Raw genomic sequence first — 13,672 nt, forward strand, 5'->3', positions numbered from 1 at the left:
ATGGTCACAAGTCAAAAAAGTTAACTTGCTTTACCTCTGCCACTTAAATTAGACTGTAATGTATAGTTTTGTCCGGCATCTGCCATCTGATTGGAGATATCACCTCTTGGTCTTGGTGATAGTATTTTTAAAAATTTGGAAATCACCCACATATTTTGAATATTGTTATATTCATTTTTTTGGTAATGAATAATGTATAAATAATGTACACATCTTAATACTGCACACAACAAAATACTGTTTTTAATCCATGTTATGTGTCTTGTCACTCGCCCATGGAATACTTTGGTGCCAATCTCAAATTTTGCCATGTGGTCAACTGGTAAGGAACAACAAATGCGATTGTTTTGCCCCCTCTCTTATCTATGTACCTTGTTTTGCCCCCTCTATTATCTATGTACCTGTGTTATTTTTGGTCCTGTATCTCAAGGCCCAAGCAACAATGGGGCTGAAATTTGACCTGGGTGTTAACACACACCAGATATTCAGGGTTCAGCACTCATTTTACACCTCTCTAAGGGTGTATAACTGCTTGATGTGGAGTGGCGCTCCTTCAAGCTGTAAACCCCTGGCGACAGGTTAGCGACCTGTTCTGGGAATTACCAGCTATGGAAACAGACAGAAGTCAGCCTCAATGCACCACTGGGTGCAGGAAGTGAATTGGAATTGGAAGAGTGTATAACTGGCTGTTGATCTGCCATTTTACCCTAGTGCCCAAGAGAATATCACCCAAAATGGCCTGTGATGGTGGAACCCCTGAAAGCAAATGTCCAACTAAACCTGGAATTTGAGTCTGTACCTCCCAACCAATGAAAAATTGGATGCCACCATCAGATCTCGATCATGCTGCAGGATATATACCGGAATATGGGTTTGTGTTCCTTCAGGCATATTTACAGGAATATTTACTTTATTCAGGAACAGCTTCGACACAAGACCAAGTTCAATTTTGTGAAGTTTGATTCCAGAGCTGAACCCTGGCAGGAGAAGCTGGCCGAAGTAAATGAAAATAATCTGGAAAAGGCGTGGTCTTGGGTGAAGGGACTTCAGGTACACACACTTGCAAATATCTGAAACATCTATCTGATTACGGGGATAAGGCAGGGGAGCGGGATTAGGTGGAATGCTCTTTCAGCAAGTCAGTGCAGACTCGATGGGCCGAATGGTCTCCTGTACTGTAAAGACACTGTGATGCTGTGATGTTCCTCGTTAAGAGTCCAGTAGTGTGTCCCAGTTCCACATTAGGTTTTGTGAAGTTCGCAGCATCTGTGCTCCAATAAAACCTTTAAAAATAGACCCAGAGAATTGTTTTTGGTGTTTGAACTATGGTTTAGAGGTTGCAGGGTGAAAAGCACCCAGGACACCAGCAGAACGCCTTGGGCTTCTCCAAATAGTGCCATGGAAAACTCTGTACCCATCTGAGCAGAAGCTCAGGTCTTAGTTAAAAGTCCTCATCCATATTCTGCAATATGGTACACATCTGATACCACCTGTACATAAGATTGCTCAGGTCTGAGGTGAGGCTTGAACTCACATTTTTCTGATTTGTGGTGAGAATGGTACCGTATTGTTCCTTCATGTTGGGTCTGCAGGAATTAGAAAACAGCAAATGAGAGGCTATATTTATTTTGTGGATTTCAACAGTTGGGGATTTTCAAGGTGGAACGTGATGTGTGTATAATCGGACTATCTAGTTTGTTAGCTGTTAATGTATTGTAATAACCCTCATGAGACCCAGGGGGATGGCCCAATTGATCTCCCCATGGGGCTCGTCGAATACGAGCTCCCCACTGAGGGGAAGAGGCCTAACAGCTGGGCCTCGTGAATTAGGTACTTAAAAGCCAGCCCTGAATGGGACCGGCATGATCGGTAGTCCTGGCTGGGACCTATGTGCTGGGTGCTGCACTGTAGCTCTTACTTTGTTTGTCTCACAAACCTCAGTTGTTTAACCTTCTCCGGACTCCTGATACTGGCGATGAGGAAAGCTACGGCTTTGATTCTGGATCACTGGAGAATCCTGCCGGCGGAGAATCCCGTCCCCTATCTTCCTCGGTGGCCTGATGTACTGGGCCTCACACAATTGCGACTGAGGGGATGGGTAGCTGTTCGATTGTGAAACCTCTGCTGCTGTCTCTTTGAGCTGACCGTATTCCGCCCTCTTGCGCAGACTCTGCCATCGCCACTCTTGAACCAACCGTCGAGAGGCTGTGTGACAGCAACCTGGGTTGTGTTGATTTGTTGTTCTCCTATCCACTCTTTGTAAGGACCTGTTTCTGAATCCTCGTTGGTGCTGTCAGTTAAATCGAGATGGGTGTTTTGTGTCACAGGCTGTGACGAGTGACTTGAATTCAGATTTTAACAGTTTTTTTTTGAATCATAGAATTTACAGTGCAGAAGGAGGCCATTCGGCCCATCGAGTCTGCACCGGCTCTTGGAGAAGAGCACCCTACCCAAGGTCAACACCTCCACACCCTATCCCCATAACCCAGCAACCCCACCCAACACTAAGGGCAATTTTGGACATTAAGGGCAATTTATCATGGCCAATCCACCTAACCTGCACATCTTTGGACTGTGGGAGGAAACCGGAGCACCCGGAGGAAACCCACGCACACACGGGGAGGACGTGCAGACTCCGCACAGACAGTGACCCAAGCCGGAATCGAACCTGGGACCCTGGAGCTGTGAAGCAATTGTGCTATCCACAATGCTACCGTGCTGTTCCTGGACTACACTGGGAGAGATGTTCGATTCTGATTCTTCACATTTTTGCTTGAAACGGTGCTGATTAAATTAGCCTTGGTTCATGTCCCATCCAGAGAGACTTTGCTCTCTGGATTGTTAAAGTTGTTTTGGAAATTTAAATTCGGTGACATTTTCAGAATTCATTCATGGATAATTGGTTACACTTATTCTTGATTGCTTTGGAGATGTATTATTCAACAAGTGGCTCCCATTTCTTAGCAACTGAGGATTAACATATAACTCATAATACCATAAATAAAGCACGCAGATATTAGTTTGAAGTCCTACAATGATTAAAATGTTTATCCTCTCATAAATTAAACATTTTTTCAATTGTCCCTTCCTTAATACAGTCGATGATAGCATTTAGTTTATGTTTTATTCTTAATTTTTTTATTGGATGAAACACAGGCGGTATATGTCATGAGATTATGCAATTAGCTTTGAACTGTGCAGGGTGTAAGATCTGTCTGACAGGCTGGAGCTGTGTTGGTTATTTGATGTTTTGTGTGGCTATATAGATGGTTGTCCCATCTGTCTCAGAATAAATCAGATGATTAATAAGGTGTAGCGCACAATGACTTACGAGAGAGACGAGTAGAGATGAAGTCGATGAGGCTTTATTAAGCGAGACTTGTCCCCAGCAGTTCAGCAACAGAATGGAGCGGCGGGGAGAAGCTCGGGTTCTTATACTCCGCCTTCAGGGCGGAGCCAGGCGTCAACAGCCAACCAGGACCCGGGATCTGTCAGCCAATAGCATCACGGCTTCACAGTCCCACATGACCCCGAATACATACTACCACATAAGGTAGTGTCTGAAAGCAGTTAGTAGACTGAAATTACCCCTATGATTGTTGCACCGCACAGTGTTTTGTCATTTTTTGTGAGCAGCCAGAAAAATATACCCTTGATTCTATAATATACAGAAATCAGTTTTCTCCTCATCTCTCATGAAAGCGTTGAATTTCGCTGACTGACTGTTCAACAGTTTAGAGCTAATTGACCATTCTTCATATGTGAGCCAATATGGTGGCAGACTATTTGCTTGATCCTACCTTCAACTGACTTTCAGACATGCAGGGTTTCCAGCTGATGAGATGCTAGTTAGCAACCATGAGCAGGATTCTCAGATTATTTTCCTTGTATATCTAGACTGGGATGCTGGGTAATTAATATCCTGGTTGAAACCAATTAACTAGACAACTGAACTGATTTACATTAGCTTGCTTTAGGTATATACATACACAAATGACTCTGTAATAGCATCCTTTCGGGGCCATTTGTGTAAACCAAACCAGAATAAACCAATTCCATTGGGTCCCAGAACACCAGGTGGCACACAGCGCCTTTTGTCCTACAACAATATCACAACCTGGAAATAAGGTGGGATCGTGGAATTCCCAAACTATTTGGGGTTTAGGAAGCTTCCAGCAAACCAATAGCGGAGCTACAAAATTTAATTTTGCTGAGAAACAAGCTTAAAGTTCGGGGCTTGGAGAAAAAGCCGTTTCTATATGTGGGTGACTGACCTTCAAAGATGACCGCTTCACCAGGGTGACAAGGAGAGTACAGCCATGACGAAAAGTCTTTCGGTCCTTCTGTGCAGCAGCTAGAGATATTTTTCACTGCTAATAATATTCTCGAAGATCCTGATAATCCAGCTGGTAGACAATGGTGGAAAGGAAAAGGGCGATATTTTTGATGGAATCAGGCGCAGAACTAAATGAAATGCTCAAGAATTTTCTCGCCCCTGATAAACCAAAAGACATACCCCAGTCTGACATTTTGTGTAGGTTTGAGCAGCACTACAATTCCAAGCCATTGGAGATTTCTGAAAGCTATTGGTTTGGAACAAAGGAAGGCATTGCCTGGAGAGAACATTGGAGACCCAGGGCTTTGAAAAAAGCTGTCCACTCCTTGTAATTTTGGGGAATTTCAAGAGAAAGGAAATGCATTTGTAATACATTGCTGACATTGTCAAAGTTAACTTTCACCATAGCTTTTCAATCGGCATCATCCATGGACATGGCGGAATGTGCCTCGAGGGAAGTCAGAGTTAGCAACTGCCAGTCGTCTGCTGAAGTAAGTAAGCTGCAGCTGAGTAAGCAGAAGACCCCACGATGACAGTTAGTCATGGCAGAGGCATTACAAAGGCCTGTTACCAATGCTTTGGCCAAGATTGGGCACAGGAATGTCCACCATTTGATCATGGCTGATATGTTTCTCATTCCCATTCTTCTGCCTTCTCCCTGTAACCCTTGATCCCTTATTAATTAAGAACCTATCTTTCTCTGTCTTAAAGACACTCAGTGATTTGGCCTCCACAGCTTTCTGTGGCAATGGGTTCCACAGATTCACCATCCTCGGGTTCTAGTTTCTCCTACTTGTGGAAACATCCTCTCCATGTTCACTGTATTTAGGTCTCTCAGTATTCCGTAAGTTTCAATGCAATCCCCCCTCATCCTTCTAAACTCCATCAAGTACAGTTCGAGTCCTCAGCCACTCTTCATATGACAAGCTCTTCATTCCCAGAATCATTCTTGTGAACTTCCACTAGATCCCCTCCAGGGCCACCCCATCCTTTCTTAGATACGAGGCCCAAAACAGCTCACAATATTCCAAATGGGATCCGACCAGAGCCTTATACAGCCTCAGCAGTACATCCTTGCTAGCCCTCTCGACATGAATGCTAACATTTCATTTGCCTTTCTAACTGCCAACTGAACCTTCATGTTAACCTTAAGAGAATCCTGAATTAGGACTCCTAAGTTCCTTTGGGCTTCAGATTTCCCAAAGCCTTTCCCCATTTAGAAAATAGTCCATGCTTCTATTCTTCCTACCAAAGTGTACAAACTCACACTTTTCCACATTGTATTCCATTTGCCACTTGCTCATTCTCCTAGCCTGCCCAAGTCCTTCTGCAGCCTCCTCGCTCGCTCAAAATTACCTGTCCCTCTACATATCTTTGTATCATCTGCAAACTTTGCCCGTAGTTCCTCCTTCCAGATCATTAATGTATATAGAGAATAGTTGTGGTCCCAACACTAACCCCTATGGACAACGACTAGTCATTGGCTGCCATACTGAAAAAGACCCCTTTGTCCCCACTCTCTGCCTTCTGCCAGTCAGCCAATCCTCAATGCAAGCCAATACCTTGCCCCTATTACAATGAGCCCTTATCTGAACGAGCAGCCTTCTGTACGGCACTTTGTCATAGGCCTTCTGGAAATCACTGGCTCTCCCTTGTCTAACTTCTTCGTTACCTCCTCAAAGAATTCAAAAAGATATTTCAGGCATGACCTCCCCTTGACAAAGCAAATATCGCAAAGAGATGACCAATGCAGATACTGGAATTAGAAATGAGAATATTTTCTACGTATAAGAATGAGTTTTAAAGATGATGTTGCGTGGGGAGCCAGAGTGGTAATTCCTGAATGGTACAGATGGGCGTTGCTATGTGATCTTCATTATCAACACTCGGGAGTGAGCTTCACAAAAGGTTTAGCAAAAAGCTATCTTTGGTGGCTAGGGTTAGGTAAGGATATAATAGAGTTGACAATGTAGAATATGTCAATGATTGGAAAACAAGCTGCCATTGGTATCTTTGCAATCATGGAAATGTCTGCCTAGAGTATGGCAGAAGCTGCATATAGATGATACAGGATTTGAGGGCAATAGTTATTCATTGTAATAGACAGCCATTCAAAGTGGGCAGGGAGGTTTCTGATGAAACCAAGAACAACTAGCAAAACTCTAAATATTTGCCGAGCCATTTGCTGCTTATGGGCTCCCTGAAGAATTGTGTCCAACAACGGACTTTAGTTTAGCTCCAAAGAGATTAAAAATTTCTTGAGAATAAACGGGGCATAAAACATTAACGTTCAATCATATCATCAAATGGAGCAGCAAAGCAGACAGCACAAATTGTAAAGTGTGCTGTTGTTAAATAAATGCTACATACTAATTGACCAAAATGTCACCTGACATTGAATCACAAACTGGCAGGTTTTTGGTTTATGTGCCATAACATAAATGTCACACGGCTACTGACAGAATTCCAGCTGAATTATTTCTCAGACAGATTAGCATGATGTTTTCATTACTGAAGCCACATTGAACATGGTCAGTAGAAGAGCAGCAATTCAGGCAGAGAGAGAGTAATGAGAGGGTTGGAATGAGAGAAAGAAGTCTGAAGTTGAACCAGAAGGAGAAGGTGAAAGATCAGCATCGTAAGTGGTTGAAGTGGCTACCAGGAAAAGTTCTTAAAATATGTGATCCTTGCACGTATTTGGTCAATAGTTTGGAAGAGGAAAGGTTATGTTTGTACATACAGAAAATGTTTTACCTTCAGAGATACGGAAGAATCAAATGAGTCTGGTGAATTGGGTAGTTGGGATATGAGTAGAGTACCAATAGTTACTCCAACACGTGCCTGAGAACTGTTCAGATCCAAGTCAGAATCAGACAGATGTGGCTGATGAAGTGAAAACTTCAATTGAAGGTCAAAGTCAGAAGCAGTCTTTGTTTGGAACAAAATGTCTTCCAAGATTCAGGCCAAGGTGGGTCAAAGTCCTTCTCGAAGTTTTTAAGTCTGGGTCATTTTGAAGGTGGTACCCTCTTAGGAATAGGAAACCGGTGGTAAAGTTGGGTTGCTAAATAGATGAAAAAACAGAAATTTATCTATGTTGTTTGGAATTTGAACATCATGTAACATTTTCATTAAAGAGGGAGGCGTGTGACAGCTTGTGATATATTTGCAGGACAAAAGAGACTCTGCCACATAGAGTTCAAGTATCCAACTTAACTGGCGTATTCCGGTTTGCTTCATATACATACATGCACAATTGGCCAAAAGAGGATTCTGAACTGAGCAGCTTGGTCACTGTGGGCAGTATTGCAAGGCTGATGGGCTGAACATAACCCAGAAGCTAAAGTTGGGACATTACTGGGCTCAAGGTTTCAAACATGGCAAATTAATTCCAGTGCTGCCATCTGGGGATGCACTCAATGGAGGTTAGGTGCTTACCTTTGGGAACATAACTTGATCCCGCTAACACACGAGATTAATAAAGATATGGCTCCCGCTTTGGAGAGACAGGGTGGAAAGAGCAAACTTTCATCTTGCCAAAACCAGGCTCCATGCATTTTTGATATTGTCCGGTTTGGATTCATTTCTGAGAAGTTCTGATTGAACAACGTGATATTTCTACACAGGTTGGTGGTTCCACAAATACTCTGGGAGCTATACGACTTGCTCTTGCAGACGCTGGCACTCAAGCTGTCTACCTCCTTACAGATGGAAGGCCAGATCAGGTAAAGTGCTGTGCATAGAAAATAACATCACTTTAAGTCGAATAAGATCTGAAGGTGTCACTGTCACCTCGCAATGACAGACTTTGATATTAGAAACTCTCTCATGACATCAATATTTGCCAAGTATCACAGCTGAAACTGCTCCATCTTCAGTGAAGAACTTTCAAATCTCAGTAAGACAAATCACTGTTGAGAAACGATGAAGGGATCCTCATGAGTTTTTGAAGTTTTGACCTTTGATTGTACTGTTTGAATTTTGAATATTATTTCTGAAAGGCAGAACCTATTTTATCAGATCAAGACCAAAAGTCTACATAAATGTCACTTTCCTCCTCCCCCTCCGCCCCATATCCTTTGACTCCTTTTGTACCCAAGAATCTATCAATCTCAGTCTTGAATATTCTCAGTAACTGAACATCCACAATTCTCCCTGGTAGCGAGTTTCAAAGATTTGCAACCCTTTGAGTCACAACATTTCTCCTCATCCTATCCCCAAATGGTTGACCCTTGATGTTGGGACTATGACTCCTGGTCAAGACGCTCCAGCCAAAATAAATAACCCATCAGCATCGTCTGACATGTCAAGTCCTCTCAGAATGTTATACATTTCAGTGAGGTGAGCTGCGGTTCCACCAAACACCAGTGAATAGAGACCATATTATTCAATGTCTCCTTATAGGATGGCTCTCGCATCATAGAAATCAATCTAGTGAACCTTTGTTGTATTCCTTCTCCGGCCAATAGTCGTTTCCTTAGATAATGGACCAAAGCTGTACTCCGTATTCCAGGTGAGGTTTCACCAATGCCCTATATAATTGCTGCAAGACTCCCTTATGCTTATACTCCCAGCGCTTTGCTATAAAGGCTAACGCGGCATTTGGTTTCACGTAGATGTTTGTGCAGGAATCATTTGTATCAGGTTTTTTGTGATGAAAGGTTAATGAAGGGGCGCCAGAGATCTGGGTTTAATTCTGGCCTTGGGTGACCGTGTAGCGTTTGCACTTTCTCCCCGTGTCTGCGTGGGTTTCCTCTGGGTGCTCCGATTTCCTCCCACAGTAAAAGATGTGCAGGTTAGGAGAATGCTAAACTGTCCCTTTAGTGTTCAAGGATGTGCAGGTTAGATGGGGTTACGGGCATAGTGCGGGGTAGTTGGCCTAGGTAGGATGCTCTTTCAGAGGGTCGGTGCAGGCTTGATGGGCTGAATGGCCTCCTTCGGCACTGTAGGAATTTTATAGCTCTAAATGGAATTTGCTCAGCTGTCTTAGCCCTGAACCCATGTCACTCTCTTTTTCTCTCCCTCTTGTTTCTCTCCTCCCACCCTCTCCAATTTCATCTTCATCATTAGGCTCACCTACTGTTTGATTCACCTCCATTCCACTAAAGTTGCAAACGGCCAATTTCCCCTTCAGGACTCCACACCAGATTACACTGTAAATGCTTCACTTTTCTCAAGCCCTGATTGTCCTCCCATTTAAAACGGCCATCACATCTCCTCAAAAAGCTCACCCATTATCCTTGCATGATTACACCTGTATCATCGAGGAGCCGATCCATATTCTGGGCTTGGCTTTAGTCACAGAATCCCAAAAATGTTACAGCGCAGAAGGAGCACATTTGGACCATCGGGCCTGCATTGGCTCTCCAAATGAGCATTATGCATTAATGCCATTCTCCTGCCTTTTCTCGGAACCCCTGCACATTATTTCTATTCAGTAAATCATACGTTGCCCAATGCCTCGATTAAACTTACCTCCATCACACTTCCAGGTAGTGCATTGCAGATCCGAACCATTCGTTATATGAAAATATTTCCTACACCGGCCCTTGGAAAGAGCACCCCACTTAGCCCACGCCTCCACCCTGTCCATGTACCCAGTAACCCCACCTAACTTTTTTGGACACTAGGGGCAATTTAGCATGGCCAATCCACCTAACCTGCTCATCTTTGGATTGTGGGAGGAAACCGGAGCACCCGGAGGAAACCCACGCACACACGGAGAATGTGCAACTCCACACAGACAGTGAAGCAAACCAGGAACCGAACCTGGGACCCTGGAGCTGTGAAGCAACTGTGCTACCCAGTAGAAGGGTGTTTTTCTGATTGAAAGGTTGTGACTAGTGGTGTTCCACAGGGATCGGTGCTTGGGCCTCTGTTGTTTGTGGTGCACATAAACAATTTGGAAGATGATGGTGCTGATCTGATTAGTAACTTTGCGGATGACACCAAGGTTGGTGGAGTGGCAGATAGTGTGGAAGATTGTCAGAAGATGCAGCAGGACATAAATAGGTTGGAGACTTGGGCAGAGAAATGGCAAATGGAGTTTAATCCAGACAAATGTGAGGTAATGCATTTTGGTAGGTCCAACGTAGAGGGGAAGTCTCCCGTTAATGGTAAAACTTTTTTTTTTTAGAAAACATTTCATTGAGGCATTTATAATTTTAACATTTTAACACTCCAAACAACAGAGATGTCTGACACACGCAAAACCCTCCCCAGTAACATACCCAACTTCTCCCTGCCCTAACTCCTAGCCACCCATATATTAGTTCCCTGCCCTTGTTCTTCATTTCCATGCCCCCCCTTGCTGACGGTCAGTTTTCCTTGAAGAAGTTGATGAACGGCTGCCACTTCCGAGCAAACCCCTGTATTGAACCCCTTAAGGCAAACTTAATCTTCTCTTGCCTGAGAAACCCTGCCATGTCACTAACCCACACTCCTGACTTTGGATGCTCCGAGTCCCTCCATTCCAGCAAAATCCGTCTCCGGGCCACCAGGGAGGCAAAGGCCAAAACGTCGGCCTTTCTCCCTCCCCTGGGCTCCCGGATTTTCCGACACTCCAAATATTGCCACCTCTGAACTCGGAGTCACCCTCCCTTCCAGTTCCTCTGACATGACATCTGAAAACACCTGCCAAAATCCCCATGGCCTCAGACACGCCCAAAACATATGTACATGATTTGCCGGACTTCCACCGCACCACGCACATCTGTCCTCCAGCTCCTCAAAAATCCTACTCAACTGGGCCACAGACATATGAGCCCTATGGACCATCTTGAACTGGATCAGGCTAAGCCCGGCACATGACGAGGATGCATTGACTCTCCTCGGGGCCTTCTCCCATAGCCCGACTTCCAACTCCCCTCCCAACTCGTCCTCCCACTCCCTCTTCATCTCCCCGATCGGGACCCCTTCCCACTCCATCAATTCCTTTTACATTTCCGAGACCCTACCCTCCCCAACCCCTGTTTTAGAAATCACCTTATCCTGTCCAGTGGGCCGACGAATGGCAGATGGAGTTTAATTTAGATAAATGTGAGGTGATGCATTTTGGCAGATCGAATCAGGCCAGGACCTACTCAGTTAATGGTATGGCGTTGGGGAGAGTTATAGAACAAAGAGATCTAGGAGTACAGGTTCATAGCTCCTTGAAGGTGGAGTCGCAGGTGGACAGGGTGGTGAAGAAGGCATTTGGCATGCTTGGTTTCATTGGTCAGAACATTGAATATAGGAGTTGGGACGTCTTGTTGAAGTTGTACAAGACATTGGTACGGCCACACTTGGAATACTGTGTGCAGTTCTGGTCACCCTATTATAGAAAGGATATTATTAAACTAGAAAGAGTGCAGAAAAGATTTACTAGGATGTTGCCGGGACTTGATGGTTTGAGTTATAAGGAGAGGCTGGATAGACTGGGACTTTTTTCCCTGGAGCGTAGGAGGCTTAGGGGTGATCTTATAGAGGTCTTTAAAATAATGAGGGGCATAGATAAGGTAGATAGTCAACATCTTTTCCCAAAGGTAGGGGAGTCTAAAACTAGAGGGCATAGGTTTAAGGTGAGAGGGGAGAGATTCAGAAGGGCCCAGAGGGGCAATTTCTTCACTCAGAGGGTAGTGAGTGTCTGGAATGGGCTGCCAGAGGTAGTAGTAGAAGCGGGTACAATTGTGTCTTTCAAAAAGCATTTAGATGGTTACATGGGTAAGATGGGTATAGAGGGTTATGGGCCAAGTGCGGGCAACTGGGACTAGCTTAATGGTAAAAAACTGGGCGGCATGGACTGGTTGGGCCGAAGGGCCTGTTTCCATGCTGTAAACTTCTATGATTCTATGATTCTGTCACAGATCAGTGACCACACCGACGCCCCCTCCAGTCTCATGTGCTGCCTCCATTGCCCCACACCCTCAGGGCTGCCACTCCCACTAGGCTTGTGGAGTACCGAGCCGGCGAGAACGGCAGAGATGCCGTTAACAGAGCCTGCGGACTCGTGCCCTTACGAGATGCCGCCTCCACTCGCTCCCACTTCGACCCTCCCCCACTACCCATTTCCTAACCATGGAAATATTAGCCATCCGGTTGTAATTAATAAAGGTCGATGGGGCCGAGTTCCCCCTCCCCGCGCCCGCTCTCAAGAAGATCCTTCTTCGCCCCTGGGGTTTTCCCAGCCCATATAAAAGACGAGATCGCCGCGTTCATCTTCCTAAAAAATGCCTTAAGGATGAAGATTGGAAGACACTGAAACACAAACAGCAATCTCGGGAGGACTGCCATTTTCACAGTCTGTTCCCTCCCCGCCAGTGACAGCGGGAGCACGTCCCACCTACGGAAGTCCCCTTTCATTTGCTCAATCAACCCGCCCAAATTTAGTTTATGAAGCTGACCCCAGTCCCTTGCCATGTGAATCCCCAGATTCCTAAAACTCCTTCCCACCACTTTGAACGGCATCTCCCTCAGTCTCCTCTCCTGCCCCCTTGCCTGGATCGCGAAGACCTCGCTCGTGCTCATGTTTAATTTGTAACCTGAGAACCAGCCAAATTCCTCCAGTATTCCCATAATTCCTGCAATTCCCCCCCCAACGGGTCTGCTATATAAAGAAGCAAATCATCCGTGTAGAGCGAGGCCCTATGTTCCACCCCCCCCCCCCCCCATCTCACTATCCCCTGCCAAATGTTCGATGCCCTCCACGCCATTGCCAAAGGCTCTATGGCCAGGGCAACCAGTAGTGGGGAGAGTGGGCATCCCTGCCTTGACCCTGCAGTTGGGGAGGGTTTAAACTAATGTGGCAGGGGGATGGGAACCGATGTAGGAAGTCAGTGGGGACAGAAACAAAAGGCAGGAAGGGAGAGTGTGTAAAGCATGACCTGAGAAAGCAGGGCAGAGAGCAAGGAAGGTCTACATTAAACTGCATTTATTTCAATGCAAGGGGCCTGACGGACAAAGCGGATGAACTCAGGGCATGGACGGGCACATGGGACTGGGATATTATAGCTATGACTGAAACATGGCTAAGGGAGGGGCAGGACTGGCAGCTCAATGTTCCGGGGTACAGATGCTATAGAAAGGATAGAACAGAAGGTAAGAGAGGAGGGGGAGTGGCGTTTTTGATTAGGGAGAACATCACGGCAGTACTTAGAGGGGATACATCCGAGGGTTCGCCCACTGAGTCTATATGGGTGGAACTGAAAAATAAGAAGGGAGAGATCACCTTGGTAGGACTGTACTACAGGCCCCCAAATAGTCAGCGGGAAATTGAGGAGCAAATATGTAAGGAGATTACAGATAGCTGCAAGAATAATAGGGTGGTAGTAGTAGGGGACTTTAACTTTCCCAACATTGACT

At 45.2% G+C, this 13,672-nt stretch overlaps 1 protein-coding gene across 1 annotated transcript in view; it reads left to right on the plus strand.

Annotated features, from left to right (window-relative positions):
- Positions 1–13,672, plus strand: part of LOC140392034 (von Willebrand factor A domain-containing protein 3B-like) — a 233,774-nt gene that overhangs the window by 103,766 nt on the left and 116,336 nt on the right. The window contains exons 12-13 of the mRNA XM_072477209.1: positions 919–1,050; positions 7,960–8,058. Coding sequence (XP_072333310.1) covers positions 919–1,050; positions 7,960–8,058 — 231 coding nt within the window. The remainder of the gene's footprint in view (positions 1–918; positions 1,051–7,959; positions 8,059–13,672) is intronic.

Source organism: Scyliorhinus torazame, chromosome 15 (genome assembly GCF_047496885.1).
Source record: "Scyliorhinus torazame isolate Kashiwa2021f chromosome 15, sScyTor2.1, whole genome shotgun sequence".
NCBI lineage: Eukaryota > Metazoa > Chordata > Chondrichthyes > Carcharhiniformes > Scyliorhinidae > Scyliorhinus > Scyliorhinus torazame.